The 20,471-nt window shown below is 46.8% G+C and overlaps 1 protein-coding gene across 1 annotated transcript; it reads left to right on the top strand.

Annotated features, from left to right (window-relative positions):
• Nucleotides 1–1,978: 1,978 nt before the first annotated feature.
• LOC123054922 (protein IRX15-LIKE) lies at nt 1,979–3,506 on the top strand. The gene has a single exon (XM_044478795.1). It carries the CDS (start codon nt 2,333–2,335, stop codon nt 3,281–3,283), a length of 951 nt encoding a protein of 316 aa, XP_044334730.1. The 5' UTR covers nt 1,979–2,332; the 3' UTR covers nt 3,284–3,506.
• Nucleotides 3,507–20,471: the final 16,965 nt, after the last annotated feature.

Here is a 20,471-nt window from a genome sequence, read left to right as displayed (position 1 = left end):
ATGCACTCGAGTTGAAGTCACTTTGGTCATACCCCATAGCCTAATGGTGAACGACATTTAAAAATAAGGGGAATCGAGAATGTTATGCTCAGTCTGGACGTGACAGTTATATCCTCTGCTCTTCTATACTAGCAAAGTAACCATCGAAAAATAGCACTCCAATTGAGCCATTGCCGACAGGTGTTAACTCCCAATATATAATGTGTAATCGCCCAGGTCTAAGAACACAAGAGGCCAGTGTCAGGTTTCAGATAGCCAAGCTAGTAAATTTATTCCCTCGCTCATACTAAACTGTAGCACGATTTTTCTATGTCAACGAAAGTGCAACTTCTCAACAATGTCAGATGTCGAACAATGAGCTTCACTCATTCACAATGCATCATCTAACCCAAAAAATGGCATGATATGTCCGATCTAGGACAACAAAATTGAGCACCTTCCCAACCCTCTCACGCCGTCAGCAATTTTGGCCGTCAGATCGTCTACTTGGATTGTCTCTGATTGTCTAATCTAATCTACATGCTACGTTTTCGCTTCATCGGTCGGGTGTCCTAGGAGCAACTTTTCTGAGGGGGGAGCGGGGAGGGGGATCGGAGGTTGCTGGTTGACTGGGCTGTTGGACTAAAGGGACGGACCGTTCATCCCCTTCCTGAACTTCGTCACGCCCATGATCTCGCGTCTAGCAAAAATACTAGGCATGTCGGCCTCCACCATCGCCATTCGTCTCGCAGTCCTCCTGGCGCCATCGACCGCCACATCAATCGTAGCCACTCGCTTACTCCTATCTAACCCTAAGTATTGACAGGAAATTTGAGGTGAAGTGGGCAAGTGCTCAAAGTAGTATTGGCATGCCAAAGGATTAGCTATGCTCCCAAGTCCCAAGAAAGAGTAAGTTTTTTTTTAATCAGAGAAAGAGCAAGTTTTTAGTCATGACCAGCGTATTGGTAGGACTTTTGGCCACACAAACATACCCATAATTTTTCTTTGGAAGAGGGCATAGTGTATGTTCAAATCTGAAGCTCTGCTTCCTCGATAATAGTTGTAAAAATTACAATACGAAATAATAAACGGATGCTCCTGCAGTTAGACCAGGGGAGCCGTCTGCCTGTCTCTATCCTCAACGCATGTGATGGAAGGAACAGCGATGCCCCGTGACTAACCTGATTGAGCACTCACCTGCGAATAAACAACTTTGATTTTAGCAAACTGCGAGTAAACAAACTACAGATTAAAGGAGCCGACATCAGTCGTTGCAGATGGGGGCCCGGTTAGGTGGGCTGGGCTGTTTGGGCTTCCGGAACGAATTTCACTGGCCTCTGACGCGCCCATGACTGTTTTTCCGTTTTTTTCATGACCCTTGCACACTCCATGTGTACTTGACATCAGCCACACGGCCACACCCTCCTGCAAAAGAGCACATCAACAGGGTGGATTGCACTCCAATCCTAACAAATCAACCAAGAGAAATAAGCATTCCAATTTTGCCATCATGTGTTAACTCCAATGTACAACATCGAAACTTTGTCGGCCCGCCACGGGTCAAGTCCTAGACTTGGCATCGGTGTATGCACTTTTCTGGGTTGATTTCGGGTTTTTGGAGATGTTCGTTCAATGAGAGAATACGTTCTTGTCAACTACGGAGACACCTGTGTTGATTTCGTCAGAGAATGTGCGTGCGCTTGTAGGAATAAGTGTATGTGCATGTATATGGACATCTGTTTATATTGTGTTCAGAAGAAAAGAAAAACTTCGTCACTTAAAATGCAACGCCTCAATTTCTCATCAATGTCAGATGCCGTATGATGACGAGTTTCATTCATTCACACACACACAGCGCGTCCTCCTCTGACACCCCCATACCATGATGACACCAGCACGAGAGCACGTACGTCCTCCTACTAGGCCGAACTTTACGGGCTCCGTTCCGGCGTTCAGTAGTCAGCAGCGACCCACCCGCCAAAAACTAATGCAAAAGCCACACACCAGCCAAATAATACCACGCCCTCTTCCTCCGCACGAACAACGTGCACTGACCGACCCGACCCGATGCGGTAGATGGCGTCGAGACAGCGTAACAACTCTCCCCAGCCTCCACTCACTCCCGCTACTTGAACCCACCAAAAAATCCCAGCTTCCTCCCCCAATCTGAGCTGAGCCAAGCTGCGTCGACCGAGCACACACACACACGAGCCAGCTGACCTTTTCCCCCTCCTCCCCACGGTCTCCGTCCCCACGCAGCTCAGCCACGCTGATTGATTCTTGATTCTTGCTTCCCCTCGACACCCTCCTCCTCCGGCCAGACAAGACCGCGCGGCGGACCGGAGATCGATCGATGAAGTCCATCGGCAGCCGGGACAAGCTGCAGGCGGCGGCGGCGGCGACGGGGCCCCGGCGGGTGCTGCTGCTGGTCTTCGCCTCCTGCTTCGCCTTCGCCACGCTGCTCACCTTCCTCTACACCTCCTCCGGCTTCGCCTCCGCCGCGTCCTCCGGCTCGCGCCTGGCCTCGGGCTCCTCGTCGGGCGCGGCGGCCGGGTCCGGCGCCGCGCTGCCGCTGCCGGTGTTCGACGCGCTGGTCCACTACGCCTCCTTCTCCAACGCCACGCACCGGATGACGGACACGGACATCCGGGCCATCTCCGCCATCCTGCGCGCGCGCGGGCCCTGCAACCTCCTCGTCTTCGGCCTGGGCGCCGAGTCGCCGCTCTGGCTCGCGCTCAACCACGGCGGCCGCACCGTGTACCTGGACGAGAACGAGTTCTACGTCAAGTACCTGGAGCCGCGCCACCCGGGGCTGGAGGCCTACGACGTCTCCTACACCACCAAGGTGCGGGACTTCCGGGACCTGCTGGAGGCGGCCCGGGGCTCGCGCGCCGCCGAGTGCCGGCCGGTGCAGAACCTGCTCTTCTCCGAGTGCCGGCTCGCCATCAACGACCTGCCCAACGAGCTCTACGACGTGCCCTGGGACGTGGTGCTCATCGACGGGCCGTCCGGGTGGAACCCCAACTCGCCCGGGCGGATGCCGTCCATCTTCACCACCGCCGTGCTCGCCCGCTCCGGCGCCACCGCCGCCAAGGGCCCCACGGACGTGCTGGTGCACGACTTCAACTTCGAGGTGGAGCAGGTGCTGAGCAAGGAGTTCCTCTGCGACGAGAACCGCGTCGCCGGCAGCGGCACGCCGTCCCTCGCGCACTTCGTGATCCGCCCCGGCGGCCCCGCCGACGCCTTCTGCGCCGCCGGCCAGGACAGCCGGGCCACGTCCGAGGAGAAGACCCGCCGCAAGTAATCGTGACCCGCACTTTGATTAATTAGCCGCCCCCTCTCCTCTCTAATTCTTGTTATTATCATTGCTTCTTCTTTTTTGTGACATACGAGTAATATATGTTTGTTGTTTTTTTGGGAACAATAATTGTAACAAGAAAGGATCCTTGGATCAGAAGTGTAACAATCAATCGTGACGACATGATTGATCGCCTCGAAAAGAAAATGAAATAGTAGAGGTTAATTTACACTTAGACAGATTGCTTGGGATTGATTCGACATGTGCTGGTGGGTGGGTGGATCCAATCCACCCATCCATCGATCCGATTGCTTTTACATTTTCCTTTCATTTCCTCTGCTCGGTTGCGTGCGTTGGCGTTGCTCGATGATAAAGTGGTGGGATCATATTCATCTGCCCGTCGTATTGGCCATTAATGAGGGAGGGCCTCGTTGCTTTGATCTGATCTGATCAAGAAGTGTCTCGGATCGGCCGTCAGTTCATTGGAGTCGCTGTCGTCGATCGGGCTGATGCGGCCTTGGATCCGTGGAAGATGTCCGTGTTTCGCAGCAACGTCCGACGGCTCGGCTCAACGAACTGGGGGCGTATCCTCGGCTCGACCCTTTCTGGTATGGCAACATGGGCAACATGTGCAGTCTACGTGTCAGTGATCAGGCACCACCACCATGCCAGTACAAATGAGCACATGTGTCATCTCTGCTAGGCTAAAAGAAACTTGATATTGGGAGAGTGCTACTGCAGATCAAAAACATTTTTGCCCAACTTGATTGACTGTGCTGCCCGCCGCCGCTGCCGCGTCGTTGTCGCCGGTCGCTGACGCTGGCACCGGCAGGTACGGGGGCGGCGGTTAGTGGTCAGCTCGGATGTGCTGCCTGTCACCGGTTTGCGCCTGTGTGCGGTCGTGTGTGTCCAACAGCTCATAGGACGATCATAAATTGGATTTGGTTCGCAGGGTATGAAAAAGAAGGAACGTTGGTACAGCCTGCCCCACGTGCCGTCGGTCTCAGAGACTTTTTTCTTCTTAGCCGGAACGATTGATCGGGTGACGTGCCACCCACCCTCTCTCCCTCCCCTCCGGACACGAACCATGAGCGAGCGAGCGAGCGAGCACTAGTACTGGTTTTCTGGTACCAACCCACCGATTAGAATAAGAGAATTAGGAGCGAAATGCTGGTGCAGCGATCAGATCAGAGGGTGATACTCCTGCTTTACCACTTTTCATTTCTCCTGCAGAATAATGTCATCCCTCCGTTCATTTTTATAAGTCATTTAAGACAACTCAAAATAAACTACTTTGCATGTTGTCTGAAATGTCTTCAAGACTTGAAGAAATAGGCTTTCGCCTCGCTATATAGATATAGCAACCAGCCGATACAACATTCCGATCAACGCTGGGGCTAACAGCACAAGCACACCAAAAAGAAAATACAATAGAAAATAAGAGAAAAAATGCCAACAACGCCGGATCAACGAAACCTACGGCCCCGCGACCGCTGCGCCCACCGAAGATAACCACCACGCTCCAAAGGCACCGAGTTGCCGTGTAGCAAGCACCACCTTCACGCGACGATGACGACGCTGCTGCCCGGACGAATCCTAGGATTTCTCCCGGTACACGGAGGGTAGTGGAGGGAGAGGGTCACCCGATGCCCTTCAAGAAGGATGGCGGCGCCCGCAGGCGTCACCGCTTCGGTGCCGGCAAGACCCGTGATGGATTTCTCCCGACCCCTCGCGCCCACCACCCAGGACCAGCCTTCGGCTCCACCACACCTGCCGCCCACCAACATGCGCCAACACAGTCACGAGGACACCGCCGTCGCCTCCCCACGGCCAACGAAGCGAGGCCGGCCGGATCCCAAACGAGACACCCGTAGACAAGGACCGGCAGCACCGCAGCCACGAGGGAGGGAACAACCTCCACCGGCTTAGGTATTGGGGAACGTAGCAATAATTCAAAATTTTCCTACGTGTCACCAAGATCAATCTAGGAGATGCTAGCAACGAGAGAAAGGGAGTGCATCTTCATACCCTTGAAGATCGCTAAGCGGAAGCGTTACAAGAATGCGGTTGATGGAGTCGTACTCGCGACGATTCAAATCGCGGAAGATCCGATCTAGCGCCGAACGGACGGCGCCTCCGCGTTCAACACACGTACAGCCCGGGGACGTCTCCTCCTTCTTGATCCAGCAAGGGGAGAGGAGAAGTTGAGGGAGAACTCCAGCAGCACGACGGCGTGGTGGCGATGGAGCTCGTGGTTCTCCGGCAGAGCTTCGCTAAGCACTACGGAGGAGGAGGAGGAGTTGGAGAAGGAGAGGGCTGCGCCAGGCAAGGGGGTGCGGCTGCCCTCTATCTCCCTCACTATATATAGGGGGAAGAGGGTGGAGGAGGCGCCCTAGGGTTCCCTAGGGGAGGGGTGGCGGCCACAGGGGAAACCCTAGATGGGTTTGGGCGCCCCCACCCCTGGGAAACTTACCCCCAAGCCGGGAGGGGTGGCTGCCCTAGGGGAGGCGCCCCCACCTCTCGACGTTACGTGAGAGAGGTTGGGAGGGGCGCACAGCCCCTTAGTGGGCTAGTTTGCCCCTTCCCCTTGGCCCATAAGGCCCCCCAACGCTTGACGGGGCCTCCGAAACCCCTTTCGGACATGCTGGCCATAGCTTGGTACCCCCGGAACAATTCCAGACTCCAATACCCTTCGTCCAATATACCGATCTTCACCTCCGGACCATTCCGGAGCTTCTCGTCATGTCCGGAATCTCATCCGGGACTCCGAACAACCTTCGGTAACCACATACTATTTTCCATAACAACTCTAGCGTCACTGAACCTTAAGTGTGTAGACCCTACGAGTTCGGGAACCATGCAGACATGACCGAGACGTTCTCCGGCCAATAACCAACAACGGGATCTGGATACCCATGTTGGCTCCCACATGTTCCACGATGATCTCATCGGATGAACCACGATGTCGGGTATTCAATCAATCCCGTATACAATTCCCTTTGTCTATCGGTATGTTACTTGCCCGAGATTCGATCGTCGGTATCCCTATACCTTGTTCAATCTCGTTACCGTCAAGTCTCTTTACTCGTTCCGTAACGCATGATCCCGTGGCTAACTCATTAGTCACATTGAGCTCATTATGATGATGCATTACCGAGTGGGCCCAGAGATACCTCTCCGTCATACGGAGTGACAAATCCTAGTCTCGATTCGTGCCAACCAAACAGACACTTTCGGGGATACCTGTAGTGCACCTTTATAGCCACCCAGTTACGTTGTGACGTTTGGTACACCCAAAGCATTCCTACGGTATCCGGGAGTTGCACAATCTCATGGTCTAAGGAAACGATACTTGACATTAGAAAAGCTCTTAGCAAACGAACTACACGATCTTGTGCTATGCTTAGGATTGGGTCTTGTCCATCACATCATTCTCCTAATGATGTGATCCCGTTATCAATGACATCCAATGTCCATGGTCAGGAAACCATAACCATCTATTGATCAACGAGCTAGTGAACTAGAGGCTTACTAGGGACATGTTGTGGTCTATGTATTCACACATGTATTACGGTTTCCAGTTAATACAATTATAGCATGAATAATAGACAATTATCATGAACAAGGAAATACAATAATAATCATTTTATTATTGCCTCTAGGGCATATTTCCAACAGTCTCCCACTTGCACTAGAGTCAATAATCTAGTTCACATCACCATGTGATTAACACTCAAAGTTCACATCGGCATGTGACTAATTGTTGGGAATCGTAGCATAATTTTAAAATTTTCCTACGTTCACCAAGATGCATCTATGGAGTATACTAGCAACGAGGGGAAGGGAGTGCATCTACATACCCTTGTAGATCGCGAGCGGAAGCGTTCCAATGAACGTGGATGACGGAGTCGTACTCGCCGTGATCCAAATCACCGATGACCGAGTGCCGAACGGACGGCACCTCCGCGTTCAACACACGTACGGTGCAGCGACGTCTCCTCCTTCTTGATCCAGCAAGGGGGAAGGAGAGGTTGATGGAGATCCAGCAGCATGACGGCGTGGTGGTGGATGTAGCGGTTCTCCGGCAGGGCTTCGCCGAGCTTCTGCGAGAGAGAGAGAGGTGTTGCAGGGGAGGAGGGAGGCGCCCAAGGCTGTAGGTTGCTGACCTCCCTCCCCCCTTTATATAGGCCCCCTGGGGGGGTGCCGGCCCAGGGAGATGGGATCTCCAAGGGGGGGCGGTGGCCAAAGAGGGGGAAGGGTTGCCTTGCCCCCCAAGGCAAGGGGGAAGTCCCCCCCCTAGGGTTCCCAACCCTAGGCGCATGGGGGGAGGCCCAAGGGGGGCGCCCCAGCCCACTAAGGGCTGGTTCCCTTCCACTTTCAGCCCACGGGGCCCTCCGGGATAGGTGGCCCCACCCGGTGGACCCCCGGGACCCTTCCGGTGGTCCCGGTACAATACCGGTAACCCCCGAAACTTTCCCGGTGGCCGAAACTGGACTTCCTATATATAATTCTTCACCTCCGGACCATTCCGGAACCTCTCGTGACGTCCGGGATCTCATCCGGGACTCCGAACAACTTTTGGGTTTCCGCATACATATATCTCTACAACCCTAGCGTCACCGAACCTTAAGTGTGTAGACCCTACGGGTTCGGGAGACATGCAGACATGACCGAGACGCCTCTCCGGTCAATAACCAACAGCGGGATCTGGATACCCATGTTGGCTCCCACATGTTCCACGATGATCTCATCGGATGAACAACGGTGTTGAGGATTCAATCAATCCGTATGCAATTCCCTTTGTCAATCGGTATGTTACTTGCCCGAGATTCGATCGTCGGTATCCCAATACCTTGTTCAATCTCGTTACCGGCAAGTCTCTTTACTCGTACCGCAATGCATGATCCCGTGACTAACGCCTTAGTCACATTGAGCTCATTATGATGATGCATTACCGAGTGGGCCCAGAGATACCTCTCCGTCACACGGAGTGACAAATCCCAGTCTCGATCCGTGCCAACCCAACAGACACTTTCGGAGATACCCGTAGTGCACCTTTATAGTCACCCAGTTATGTTGTGACGTTTGGCACACCCAAAGCACTCCTACGGTATCCGGGAGTTGCACGATCTCATGGTCTAAGGAAAAGATACTTGACATTGGAAAAGCTCTAGCAAACGAAACTACACGATCTTTTATGCTATGCTTAGGATTGGGTCTTGTCCATCACATCATTCTACTAATGATGTGATCCCGTTATCAATGACATCCAATGTCCATAGTCAGGAAACCATGACTATCTGTTGATCAACGAGCTAGTCAACTAGAGGCTTACTAGGGACACGTTGTGGTCTATGTATTCACACATGTATTACGATTTCCGGACAATACAATTATAGCATGAATAATAGACAATTACCATGAACAAAGAAATATAATAATAACCATTTATTATTGCCTCTAGGGCATATTTCCAACACTAATACCCAAGAGTTTACTAGAGTCAATAATCTAGTTCACATCACCATGTGATTAACACTCAGTGAGTTCTACGGTTTGATCATGTTATGCTTACGAGAGAGGTTTTTAGTCAACGGGTCTGAACCTTTCAGATCCGTGTGTGCTTTACAAATCTATATGTCATATTGTAGATGCAGCTACCACGCGCTACTTGGAGCTATTCCAAATAACTGTTCTACTATACGAATCCAGTTTTCTACTCAGAGTCATCCAGATTAGTGTCAAAGTTTGCATCGACGTAACCCTCTACAACGAACTCTTTTACCACCTCCGAGAAAATTCCCTAGTCCACTAGTTACTAAGGATAAGTTCGACCCTGTCATGTGATCCATTCCTGGATCACTATTGTACCCCTTGACTAACTCATGGCAAGGCACACTTCAGGTGCGGTACACAGTATAGCATACTGTAGAGCCTACGTCTAAATCATATATAGGGGACGACCTTCGTCCTTTCTCTCTCTTCTGCCGTGGTCAGGTCTTGAGTCTTACTCAATTCTCACACCTTGTAACACAGCCAAGAACTCCTTCTTTGCTGATCTATTTTGAACTCCTTCAAAATCTTGTCACGGTATGTATTCATTTTGAAAGTACTATTAAGCGTTTTTGATCTATCCTTATAGATCTTGATGCTCAATGTTCAAGTAGCTTAATCCAGGTTTTTCATTGAAAAACACTTTTCAAATAACCCTGTATGCTTTCCACAATTTTTACATCATTTCTGATCAACAATATGTTAACAACATATACTCATCAAAAATCTATAGTGCTCCCACTCACTTCGTTGGAAATACAAGTTTCTCATAAACTTTGTATAAACCCAAAATCTTTGATCATCTCATCAAAGCGTACATTCCAACTCCGAGATGCTTACTCCAGTCCTTAGAAGGATTGCTGGAGCTTTGCATACTTGTTAGCATCTTTCAGGATTGACAAAACCTTCTGGTTGTATCACATACAACCTTTCCTCAAGAAAATCGTCGAGGAAACAATGTTTTGACATCCTATCTACAAGATTTCATAAATAATGCAGTAACTGCTAATATAATTCCAACAGACTCTTAGCATCGCTACGAGTGAGAAAGTCTCATCGCAGTCAACTCCTTGAACTTGTCGGAAAACATCTTAACGACAAGTCGAGCTTTCTTAATGGTGACACTTACCATCATTGTCCGTCTTCCTGTTAAAATCCATCTGCACCCAACAGCCTTACGACCATCAAGTAGTTCTTCCAAAGTCTATACTTTGTTTTTATACATGGATCCTCTCTCGAATTTTATGGCCTCGAGCCATTCGTCAGAATCTGGGCCCACCATCGCTTCTCCATAGCTTGTAGGTTCATTGTTGTCTAGCAACATGACTTCCAAGACAGGATTACGTACCACTCTGAAGTAGTACGCATCCTTGTCGACCTACGAGGTTTGGTAGTGACTTGATCCGAAGTTCTATGATCACTCTCATAAGCATCCACTTCAATTGGTGTAGGTGCCACAGGAACAACTTCCTGTGCCCTGCTACACACTAGTTGAAGTGACGGTTCAATAACCTCATCAAGTCTTCACCATCCTCCCACTCAATTCTTTCGAGAGAAACTTTTCCTCGAGAAAGGACCTGTTTCTAGAAACAATCACTTTTGCTTCCAGATCTGAAATAGGAGGTATACCCAACTGTTTTGGGTATTCTATGAAGATGCATTTATCCGCTTTGGGTTCGAGCTTATCAGCCTGAAACTTTTTCACATAAGCGTCGCAGCCCCAAACTTTTAAGAAACGACAGCTTAGGTTTCTCTAAACCATAGTTCATATGGTATCGTCTCAACGGAATTGCGTGGTGCCCTATTTAAAGTGAATGCGGTTGTCTCTAATGCCTAGCCCATAAATGATAGCGGTAATTCGATAAGAGACATCATGGTATGCACCATATCCAATAGGGTGCAGTTATGATGTTCGGACACACCATCACACTATGGTGTTCCAGGCGGTATTAGTTGTGAAACAATTTCCACAATGTCTTAATTGTGTGCCAAACTCGTAACTCAGATATTCATCTTTATGATCATATCACAGACATTTTATCCTCTTGTCACGACGATCTTCAACTTCACTCTGAAATTACTTGAACCTTTCAGTAATTCAGACTTGTGTTTCATCAAGTAAATATTTTCAGCATGTACTCAAATCATCTGTGAAGTAAGAACATAACCATATCCACTGCGTGCCTCAGCACTCATTGGACTGCACACATCAAAATGTATTACTTCCAACAAGTTGCTTTCTTGTTCCATCTTACTGAAAACGAGGCCTTTCAGTCATCTTGCCCATGTGGTATGATTTGCATGTCCCAAGTGATTCAAAATCAAGTGAGTCCAAACGATCCATCTGTATGGAGTTTCTTCATGCATATCTACCAATAGACATGGTTCGCATGTCTCAATCTTTTAAAAAACGAGTGAGTCCAAAGATCCATCAACATGGAGCTTCTTCATGCGTTTTATACCAATATGACTCAAATGGCAGTGCCACAAGTATGTGGTACTATCATTCTATTTTATATCTTTTGGCATGAACATGTGTATCACTATGATCGAGATTCAATAAACCATTCATTTTAGGTACAAGACCATTGAAGGTATTATTCTAATAAACAGAGTAACCATTATTCTCCTTAAATGAATAACCGTATTGCGATAAACATAATCCAATCATGTCTATGCTCAACGCAAACACCAAATAACAATTATTTGGGTTTAACACCAATCTCGATGGTAGAGGGAGCATGCGATGCTTGATCACATCAACCTTGGAAACACTTCCAACACATATCGTCATCTCACCTTTAGCTAGTCTCCGTTTATTTCGTAGCCTTTTATTTCGAGTTACCAACACTTAGCAACTGAACCGGTATCTAATACCCTGGTGCTACTAGGAGTACTAGTAAAGTACACATTAATATAATGTATATCCAATATACTTCTGTTGACCTTGCGTGCCTTCTCATCTACCAAGTATCTGAAGGAAATATGCCCTAGAGGCAATAATAAAGTATTATATATTTCCTTATATCATGATAAATGTTTATTATTCATGATAGAATTGTATTAACCGGAAACATAATACATGTGTGAATACATAGACAAACAGAGTGTCACTAGTATGCCTCTACTTGACTAGCTCGTTAATCAAAGATGGTTATGTTTCCTAGCCATAGACATGAGTTGTCATTTGATTAACGAGATCACCTCATTAGGAGAATGACGTGATTGACTTGACCCATTCCGTTAGCTTAGCACCCGATCGTTTAGTATGTTGCTATTGCTTTCTTCATGACTTATACATGTTCCTATGACTATGAGATTATGCAACTCCCATTTACCGGAGGAACACTTTGTGTGCTACCAAACGTCACAACGTAAATGGGTGATTATAAAGGTGCTCTACAGGTGTCTCCAAAGGTACTTGTTGGGTTGGCGTATTTCGAGATTAGGATTTGTCACTCCGATTGTCGGAGAGGTATCTCTGGGCCCACTCGGTAATGCACATCACTATAAGCCTTGCAAGCATTGTGACTAATGAGTTAGTTGCGGGATGATGTATTACGGAACGAGTAAAGAGACTTGCCGGTAACGAGATTGAACTAGGTATCGAGATACCGACGATCGAATCTCGGGGAAGTAACATACCGATGACAAAGGGAACAACGTATGTTGTTATGCGGTCTGACCGATAAAGATCTTCGTAGAATATGTGGGAGCCAATATGGGCATCCAGGTCCCGCTATTGGTTATTGACCGGAGAGGTGTCTCGGTCATGTCTACATAGTTCTCGAACCCGAAGGGTCCGCACGCTTAACGTTACGATGACAGTTTTATTGAGTTTTGATATACGGAAGGAGTTCGGACTCCCGGATGAGATCGGGGACATGACGAGGAGTCTCGAAATGGCCGAGACGTAAAGATCGATATATTGGACGACTATATTCGGACTTCGGAAAGGTTCCGAGTGATTCGGGTATTTTTCGGAGTATCGGAGAGTTACGGGAATTCGTATTGGGCCTTAATGGGCCATACGGGAAAGGAGAGAAAGGCCTCAAAAGGTGGCCGCACCCCTCCCCATGATCTGGTCCGAATTGGACTAGGGAAGGGGGGGCGCCCCCTTCCTTCTTTCTCCTTCCCCCTTCCCTTCTCCTACTCCCACAAGGAAAGGAGGAGTCCTACTCCCGGTGGGAGTAGGACTCCCCCCTTTGGCGCGCCTCTTCCCTTGGCCGGCTGCCTCCTCCTTGCTCCTTTATATACGGGGGCAGGGGGGCACCCCATAGACACAACAATTGATCCTTGAGATCTCTTAGCCGTGTGCGGTGCCCCCCTCCACCATATTACACCTCGATAATACCGTTGCGGAGCTTAGGCGAAGCCCTGCGTCGGTGGAACATCATCATCGTCACCACGCCGTCGTGCTGACGAAACTCTCCCTCAACACTCGGCTGGATCGGAGTTCGAGGGACGTCATCGAGCTGAACGTGTGTAGAACTCAGAGGTGCCGTACGTTCGGTACTTGATTGGTCGGATCGTGAAAACGTACGACTACATCAACCGCGTTGTGATAACGCTTCCGTTTTCGGTCTACGAGGGTACGTGGACAACACTCTCCCCTCTCGTTGCTATGCATCACCATGATCTTGCGTGTGCGTAGGAATTTTTTTTGAAATTACTATGTTCCCCAACAGTGGCATCCGAGCCTGGTTTTATGCGTTGATGCTATGCACGAGTAGAACACAAGTGAGTTGTGGGCGATATAAGTCATACTGCTTACCAGCATGTCATACTTTGGTTCAGCGGTATTGTGAGATGAAGCGGCCCGGATCGACATTACGCGTACGCTTACGCGAGACTGGTTTCACCGTTCGGAGCACTCGTTGCTTAAAGGTGACTGGCGGGTGTCTGTCTCTCTCACTTTAGTTGAACCGAGTGTGGCTACGCCCGGTCCTTGCGAAGGTTAAAATAGCACCAACTTGACAAACTATCGTTGTGGTTTTGATGCGTAGGTAAGAACGGTTCTTGCTAAGCCCGTAGCAGCCACGTAAAACATGCAACAACAAAGTAGAGGACGTCTAACTTGTTTTTGCAGGGCATGTTGTGATGTGATATGGTCAAGACATGATGTGATATAATGTGTTGTATGAGATGATCATGTTTTGTAACTGAGTTATCGGCAACTGGCAGGAGCCATATGGTTGTCGCTTTATTGTATGAGATGCAATCGCCATGTAATAGTTTTACTTTATACTAAGCGGTAGCGATAGTCGTAAAAGCAATAAGTTGGCGAGACGACAATGATACTACGATGGAGATCAAGGTGTCGAGCTGGTGACGATGGTGATCATGACGGTGCTTCGGAGATGGAGATCATGAGCACGGTGCTTCGGAGATGGAGATCACAAGCACAAGATGATGATGGCCATATCATATCACTTATATTGATTGCATGTGATGTTAATCCTTTATGCATCTTATCTTGCTTTGATTGACGGTAGCATTATAAGATGATCTCTCACTAAAATTTCAAGACAAAAGTGTTCTCCCTGAGTATGCACCGTTGCGAAAGTTCTTCGTGCTGAGACACCACGTGTTAATCGGGTGTGATAGGCTCTACGTTCAAATACAACGGGTGCAAAACAGTTGCACACGCGGAATACTCAGGTTAAACTTGACGAGCCTAGCATATATACAGATATGGCCTCGGAACACGGAGACCGAAAGGTCGAGCGTGAATCATATAGTAGATATGATCAACATAGTGATGTTCACCATTGAAACTACTCCATCTCACGTGATGATCGGACATGGTTTAGTTGATTTGGATCACGTAATCACTTAGATGATTAGAGGGATGTCTATCTAAGTGGGAGTTCTTAAGTAATATGATTAATTGAACTTAAATTTATCAGGAACTTAGTCCTGATAGTATTTTGCAAATTATGTTGTAGATCAATAGCTCGCGTTGTTGCTTCCCTGTGTTTATTTTTGATATGTTCCTAGAGAAAAATTATGTTGAAAGATGTTAGTAGCAAAGATGCGGATTGGATCCGTGATCTGAGGATTATCCTCGTTGCTGCATAGAAAAATTATGTCCTTGATGCAGCGCTAGGTGACAGACCTATTGCAGGAGCAGATGCAGACGTTATGAACGTTTGGCTAGCTCAATATGATGACTACTTGATAGTTTAGTGGACCATGCTTAACGGCTTAGAATGGGGACTTCAAAGACGTTTTGAACGTCATGGACCATATGAGATGTTCCAGGAGTTGAAGTTAATATTTTAGCAAATACCCGAGTTGAGAGATATGAAGTCTCCAACAAGTTCTATAGCTAAAAGATGGAGGAGAATCGCTCAACTAGTGAGCATGTGCTCAGATTGTCTGGGTACTACAATCGCTTGAATCAAGTGGGAGTTAATCTTCCAGATAAAATAGTGATTGACAGAATTCTCTAGTCACCATCACCAAGTTAGTAGAACTTCGTGATGAACTATAGTATGCAAGGGATGACGAAAGTAATTCCCGAGCTCTTCGTGATGCTGAAATCGACGAAGGTAGAAATCAAGAAAAACATCAAGTGTTGATGGTTGACGAGACCACTAGTTTCAAGAAAAGGGCAAAGGGAAGAAGGGGAACTTCAAAAAGAACGGCAAGCAAGTTGCTACTCAAGTGAAGAAGACCAAGTCTGTACCTAAGCCTGAGACTAAGTGCTTCTACTGCAAAGGGACTGGTCACTGGAGGCGAAACTACCCCAACTATTTGGTGGATAAGAAGGATGGCAAAGTGAACAAAGGTATATTTGATATACAGATTATTGATGTGTACTTTACTAGTGTTTATAGCAACCCCTCGGTAATTGATACTGGTTCAGTTGCTAAGAGTAGTAACTCGAAACGGGAGTTGCAGAATAAACACAGACTAGTAAAAGTGAACAAAGGTATATTTGATATACAGATTATTGATGTGTACTTTACTAGTGTTTATAGCAACCCCTCGGTAATTGATACTGGTTCAGTTGCTAAAGAGTAGTAACTCGAAAACGGGAGTTGCAGAATAAACAGAGACTAGTAAAAGGCGAGGTGACGATGTGTGTTGGAAGTAGTTCCAAGATTGATATGATCATCATCGCACACTCCCTGTACTTTCGGGATTAGTGTTGAAACTAAATAAGTGTTATTTGGTGTTTGCGTTGAGCATGAATATGATTTGATCATGTTTATTGCAATACGGTTATTCATTTAAATTAGAGAACAATTGTTGTTCTGTTTACATGAATAAAACCTTCTATGGTCATACACACCAACGAAAATGGTTTGTTGGATCTCGATCGTAGTGATACACATATTCATAATATTGAAGCCAAAAGATGCAAAGTTAATAATGATAGTGCAACTTATTTGTGGCACTGCCGTTTAGGTCATATTGGTGTAAAGCGCATGAAGAAACTCCATACTGATGGGATTTTGGAATCACTTGATGCTTGCGAACCGTGCCTCATGGGCAAGATGACTAAAACGCCGTTCTCCGGAACTATAGAGAGGGCAACAGATTTGTTGGAAATCATACATACAGATGTATGTGGCCCGATGAATATTGAGGCTCGTAGCAGGTATCATTATTTTCTGACCTTCACAGATGATTTGAGCAGATATGGGTATATCTATTTGATGAAACACAAGTCTGAAACATTTGAAAAGTTCAAAGAATTTCAGAGTGAAGTGGAGAATCATCGTAACAAGAAAATAAAAGTTTCTACGACATGATCGCAGAGGTAAAATATTTGAGTTACGAGTTTGGCCTTCAGTTAAAACAAAGTGAAATATTTTCACTACTCACGCCACCTGGAACACCACAGCATGATGGTGTGTCCGAACGTCATAACCGTACTTTATTGGATATAGTGCAATCTATGATGTCTCTTACCAATTTACCACTATCGTTTTGGGGTTATGCATTAGTGACAGCTACATTCACGTTAAATAGGACACCATCAAAATCCGTTGAGACGACACCTTATGAACTGTGGTTTGGCAAGAAACCAAAGTTGTCGTTTTTAAAAGTTTGGGGTTGCGATGCTTATGTGAAAAAGTTTCATCCTGATAAGCTCAAACCCAAATCGGAGAAATGTGTCTTCATAGGATACCCAAAGGAGACAGTTGGGTACACCTTCTATCACAGATCCGAAGGCAAGACATTCGTTGCTTAGTATGGATCCTTTCTAGAGAAGGAGTTTCTCTCGAAAGAAGTGAGTGGGAGGAAAGTAGAACTTGATGAGGTAACTGTACCTGCTCCCTTATTGGAAAGTAGTTCATCACAGAAATATGTTCCTGTGACTTCTACACCAATTAGTGAGGAAGTTAATGATGATGAGCATGTAACTTCAGATCAAGTTACTACCAAACCTCGTAGGTAAACCAGAGTAAGATCCGCACCAGAGTGGTACGGTAATCCTGTTCTGGAGGTCATGTTATTTGACCATGACGAACCTACGAACTATGAGGAAGCGATGGTGAGCCCAGATTCCGCAAAATGGCTTGAGGCCATGAAATCTGAGATGAGATCCATGTATGAGAACAAAGTATGGATTTTGATCGACTTGCCCAATGATCGGCGAACCATTGAGATTAAATGGATCTTCAAGAGGAAGACGGACGCTGATAGTAGTGTTACTATCTACAAAGGTAGAATTGTCGCAAAAGGTTTTCGACAAGTTCAAAGTGTTGACTATGATGAGAGAGTTTCTCACTCGTATCTATGCTTAAAGTCTGTCTGAATCATGTTAGCAATTACCGCATTTTATGAAATCTGGCAAATGGATAAACAAAACTACATTCCTTAATGGATTTATTAAAGAAGAGTTGTATATGATGCAACCAGGAGGTTTTGTCAATCCTAAAAGTGCTAACAAAATATGGAAGCTCCAGGAATCCATCTATGGACTGGTGCAAGCATCTCGGAGTTGGAATATACGCTTTGATAAGTTGATCAAAGGATATAGTTTTATACAGACTTGCGGTGAAGCCTGTATTTACAAGAAAGTGAGTGGGAGCACTACAGCATTTCTGATAAGTATATGTGAATGACATATTGTTGATCGGAAATAATGTAGAACTATTCTGGAAAGCATAAAGGAGTGTTTGAAAGGAGTTTTTCAAAGAAAGACCTCGGTGAAGCTGCTTACATATTGAGCATCGAGATCTATAGAGATAGATCAAGACACTTGATAAGTTTTTTCAATGAGTACATACCTTAACAAGATTTCGAAGTAGTTCAAAATAGAACAGTCAAAGAAAGAGTTCTTGCCTGTGTTACAAGGTGTGAAATTGAGTAAGACTCAAAGCCCGACCACGGCAGAAGATAGAAAGAGAATGAAAGTCATTCCCTATGCCTTGGCCATAGGTTCTATAAAGTATGCCATGCTGTGTACCAGATCTATTGTATACCCTACACTGATTTTGGCAAGGGAGTACAATAGTGATCTAGGAGTAGATCACTGGACAGCGGTCAAAATTATCCTTAGTGGAATAAGGATATGTTTCTCGATTATGGAAGTGACAAAAGGTTCGTCGTAAAGGGTTACGTCGATGCAAGTTTTGACACTAAATCTAGATGACTCTAAGTCTCGGTCTAGATGCATATTGACAGTGGGAGCAATTAGCTAGAGTAGCTCCGTGCAGAGCATTGTAAACATAGAAATTTGCAAAATACTTACGGATCTGTATGTGACAGACCCGTTGACTAAAATTATCTCACAATCAAAACATGACCACACCTTAGTACTCTTTGGGTGTTAATCACATAGCGATGTGAACTAGATTATTGACTCTAGTAAACCCTTTTAAGTGTTGGTCACATAGAGATGTGAACTATGGGTGTTAATCACATGGTGATGTGAATTATTGATGTTAAATCACATGGCGATGTGAACTAGATTATTGACTCTAGTGCAAGTGGGAGACTGAAGGAAATATGCCCTAGAGGCAATAATAAAGTATTATATATTTCCTTATATCATGATAAATGTTTATTATTCATGCTAGAATTGTATTAACCGGAAACATAATACATGTGTGAATACATAGACAAACAGAGTGTCACTAGTATGCCTCTACTTGACTAGCTCGTTAATCGAAGATGGTTATGTTTCCTAGCCATAGACATGAGTTGTCATTTGATTAACGAGATCACCTCATTAGTAGAATGACGTGATTGACTTGACCCATTCCGTTAGCTTAGCACCCGATCGTTTAGTATGTTGCTATTGCTTTCTTCATGACTTATACATGTTCCTATGACTATGAGATTATGCAACTCCCGTTTATCGGAGGAACACTTTGTGTGCTACCAAACGTCACAACTTAAATGGGTGATTATAAAGGTGCTCTATAGGTGTCTCCAAAGGTACTTGTTGGGTTGGCGTATTTCGAGATTAGGATTTGTCACTCCGATTGTCGAAGAGGTATCTCTGGGCCCACTCGGTAATGCACATCACTATAAGCCTTGCAAGCATTGTGACTAATGAGTTAGTTGCGGGATGATGTATTACGGAACGAGTAAAGAGACTTGCCGGTAACGAGATTGAACTAGGTATCGAGATACCAACGATCGAATCTCGGGGAAGTAACATACCGATGACAAAGGGAACAACGTATGTTGTTATGCGATCTGACCGATAAAGATCTTCGTAGAATATGTGGGAGCCAATATGGGCATCCAGGTCCCGCTATTGGTTATTGACCGGAGAGGTGTCTCGGTCATGTCTACATAGTTCTCGAACCCGAAGGGTCCGCACGCTTAACGTTACGATGACAGTTTTATTGAGTTTTGATGTACCGAAGGAGTTCGGAGTCCCGGATGAGATCGGGGACATGACGAGGAGTCTCGAAATGGCCGAGACGTAAAGATCGATATATTGGACGACTATATTCGGACTTCGGAAAGGTTCCGAGTGATTCGGGTATTTTTCGGAGTACCGGAGAGTTACGGGAATTCGTATTGGGCCTTAATGGGCCATACGGGAAAGGAGAGAAAGGCCTCAAAAGGTGGCCGCACCCCTCCCCATGATCTGGTCCGAATTGGACTAGGGAAGGGGGGCGCCCCCTTCCTTCTTTCTCCTTCCCCCTTCCCTTCTCCTACTCCCACAAGGAAAGGAGGAGTCCTACTCCCGGTGGGAGTAGGACTCCCCCCTTTGGCGCGCCTCTTCCCTTGGCCGGCTGCCTCCTCCTTGCTCCTTTATATACGGGGGCAGGGGGCACCCCATAGACACAACAATTGATCCTTGAGATCTCTTAGCCGTGTGCGGTGCCCCCCTCCACCATATTACACCTCGATAATACCGTTGCGGAGCTTAGGCGAAGCCCTGCGTCGGTGGAACATCATCATCGTCACCACGCCGTCGTGCTGACGAAACTCTCCCTCAACACTCGGCTGGATCGGAGTTCGAGGGACGTCATCGAGCTGAACGTGTGTAGAACTCGGAGGTGCCGTACGTTCGGTACTTGATCGGTCGGATCGTGAAGACGTACGACTACATCAACCGCGTTGTGATAACGCTTCCGCTTTCGGTCTACGAGGGTACGTGGACAACACTCTCCCCTCTCATTGCTATACATCACCATGACCTTGCGTGTGCGTAAGATTT

This window comes from Triticum aestivum, chromosome 2D (genome assembly GCF_018294505.1).
Source record: "Triticum aestivum cultivar Chinese Spring chromosome 2D, IWGSC CS RefSeq v2.1, whole genome shotgun sequence".
In the NCBI taxonomy this organism is placed as follows: domain Eukaryota; kingdom Viridiplantae; phylum Streptophyta; class Magnoliopsida; order Poales; family Poaceae; genus Triticum; species Triticum aestivum.
Note: the sequence above shows the minus strand (reverse complement) of the source record. Positions and strands in the feature narration are given on the sequence as shown.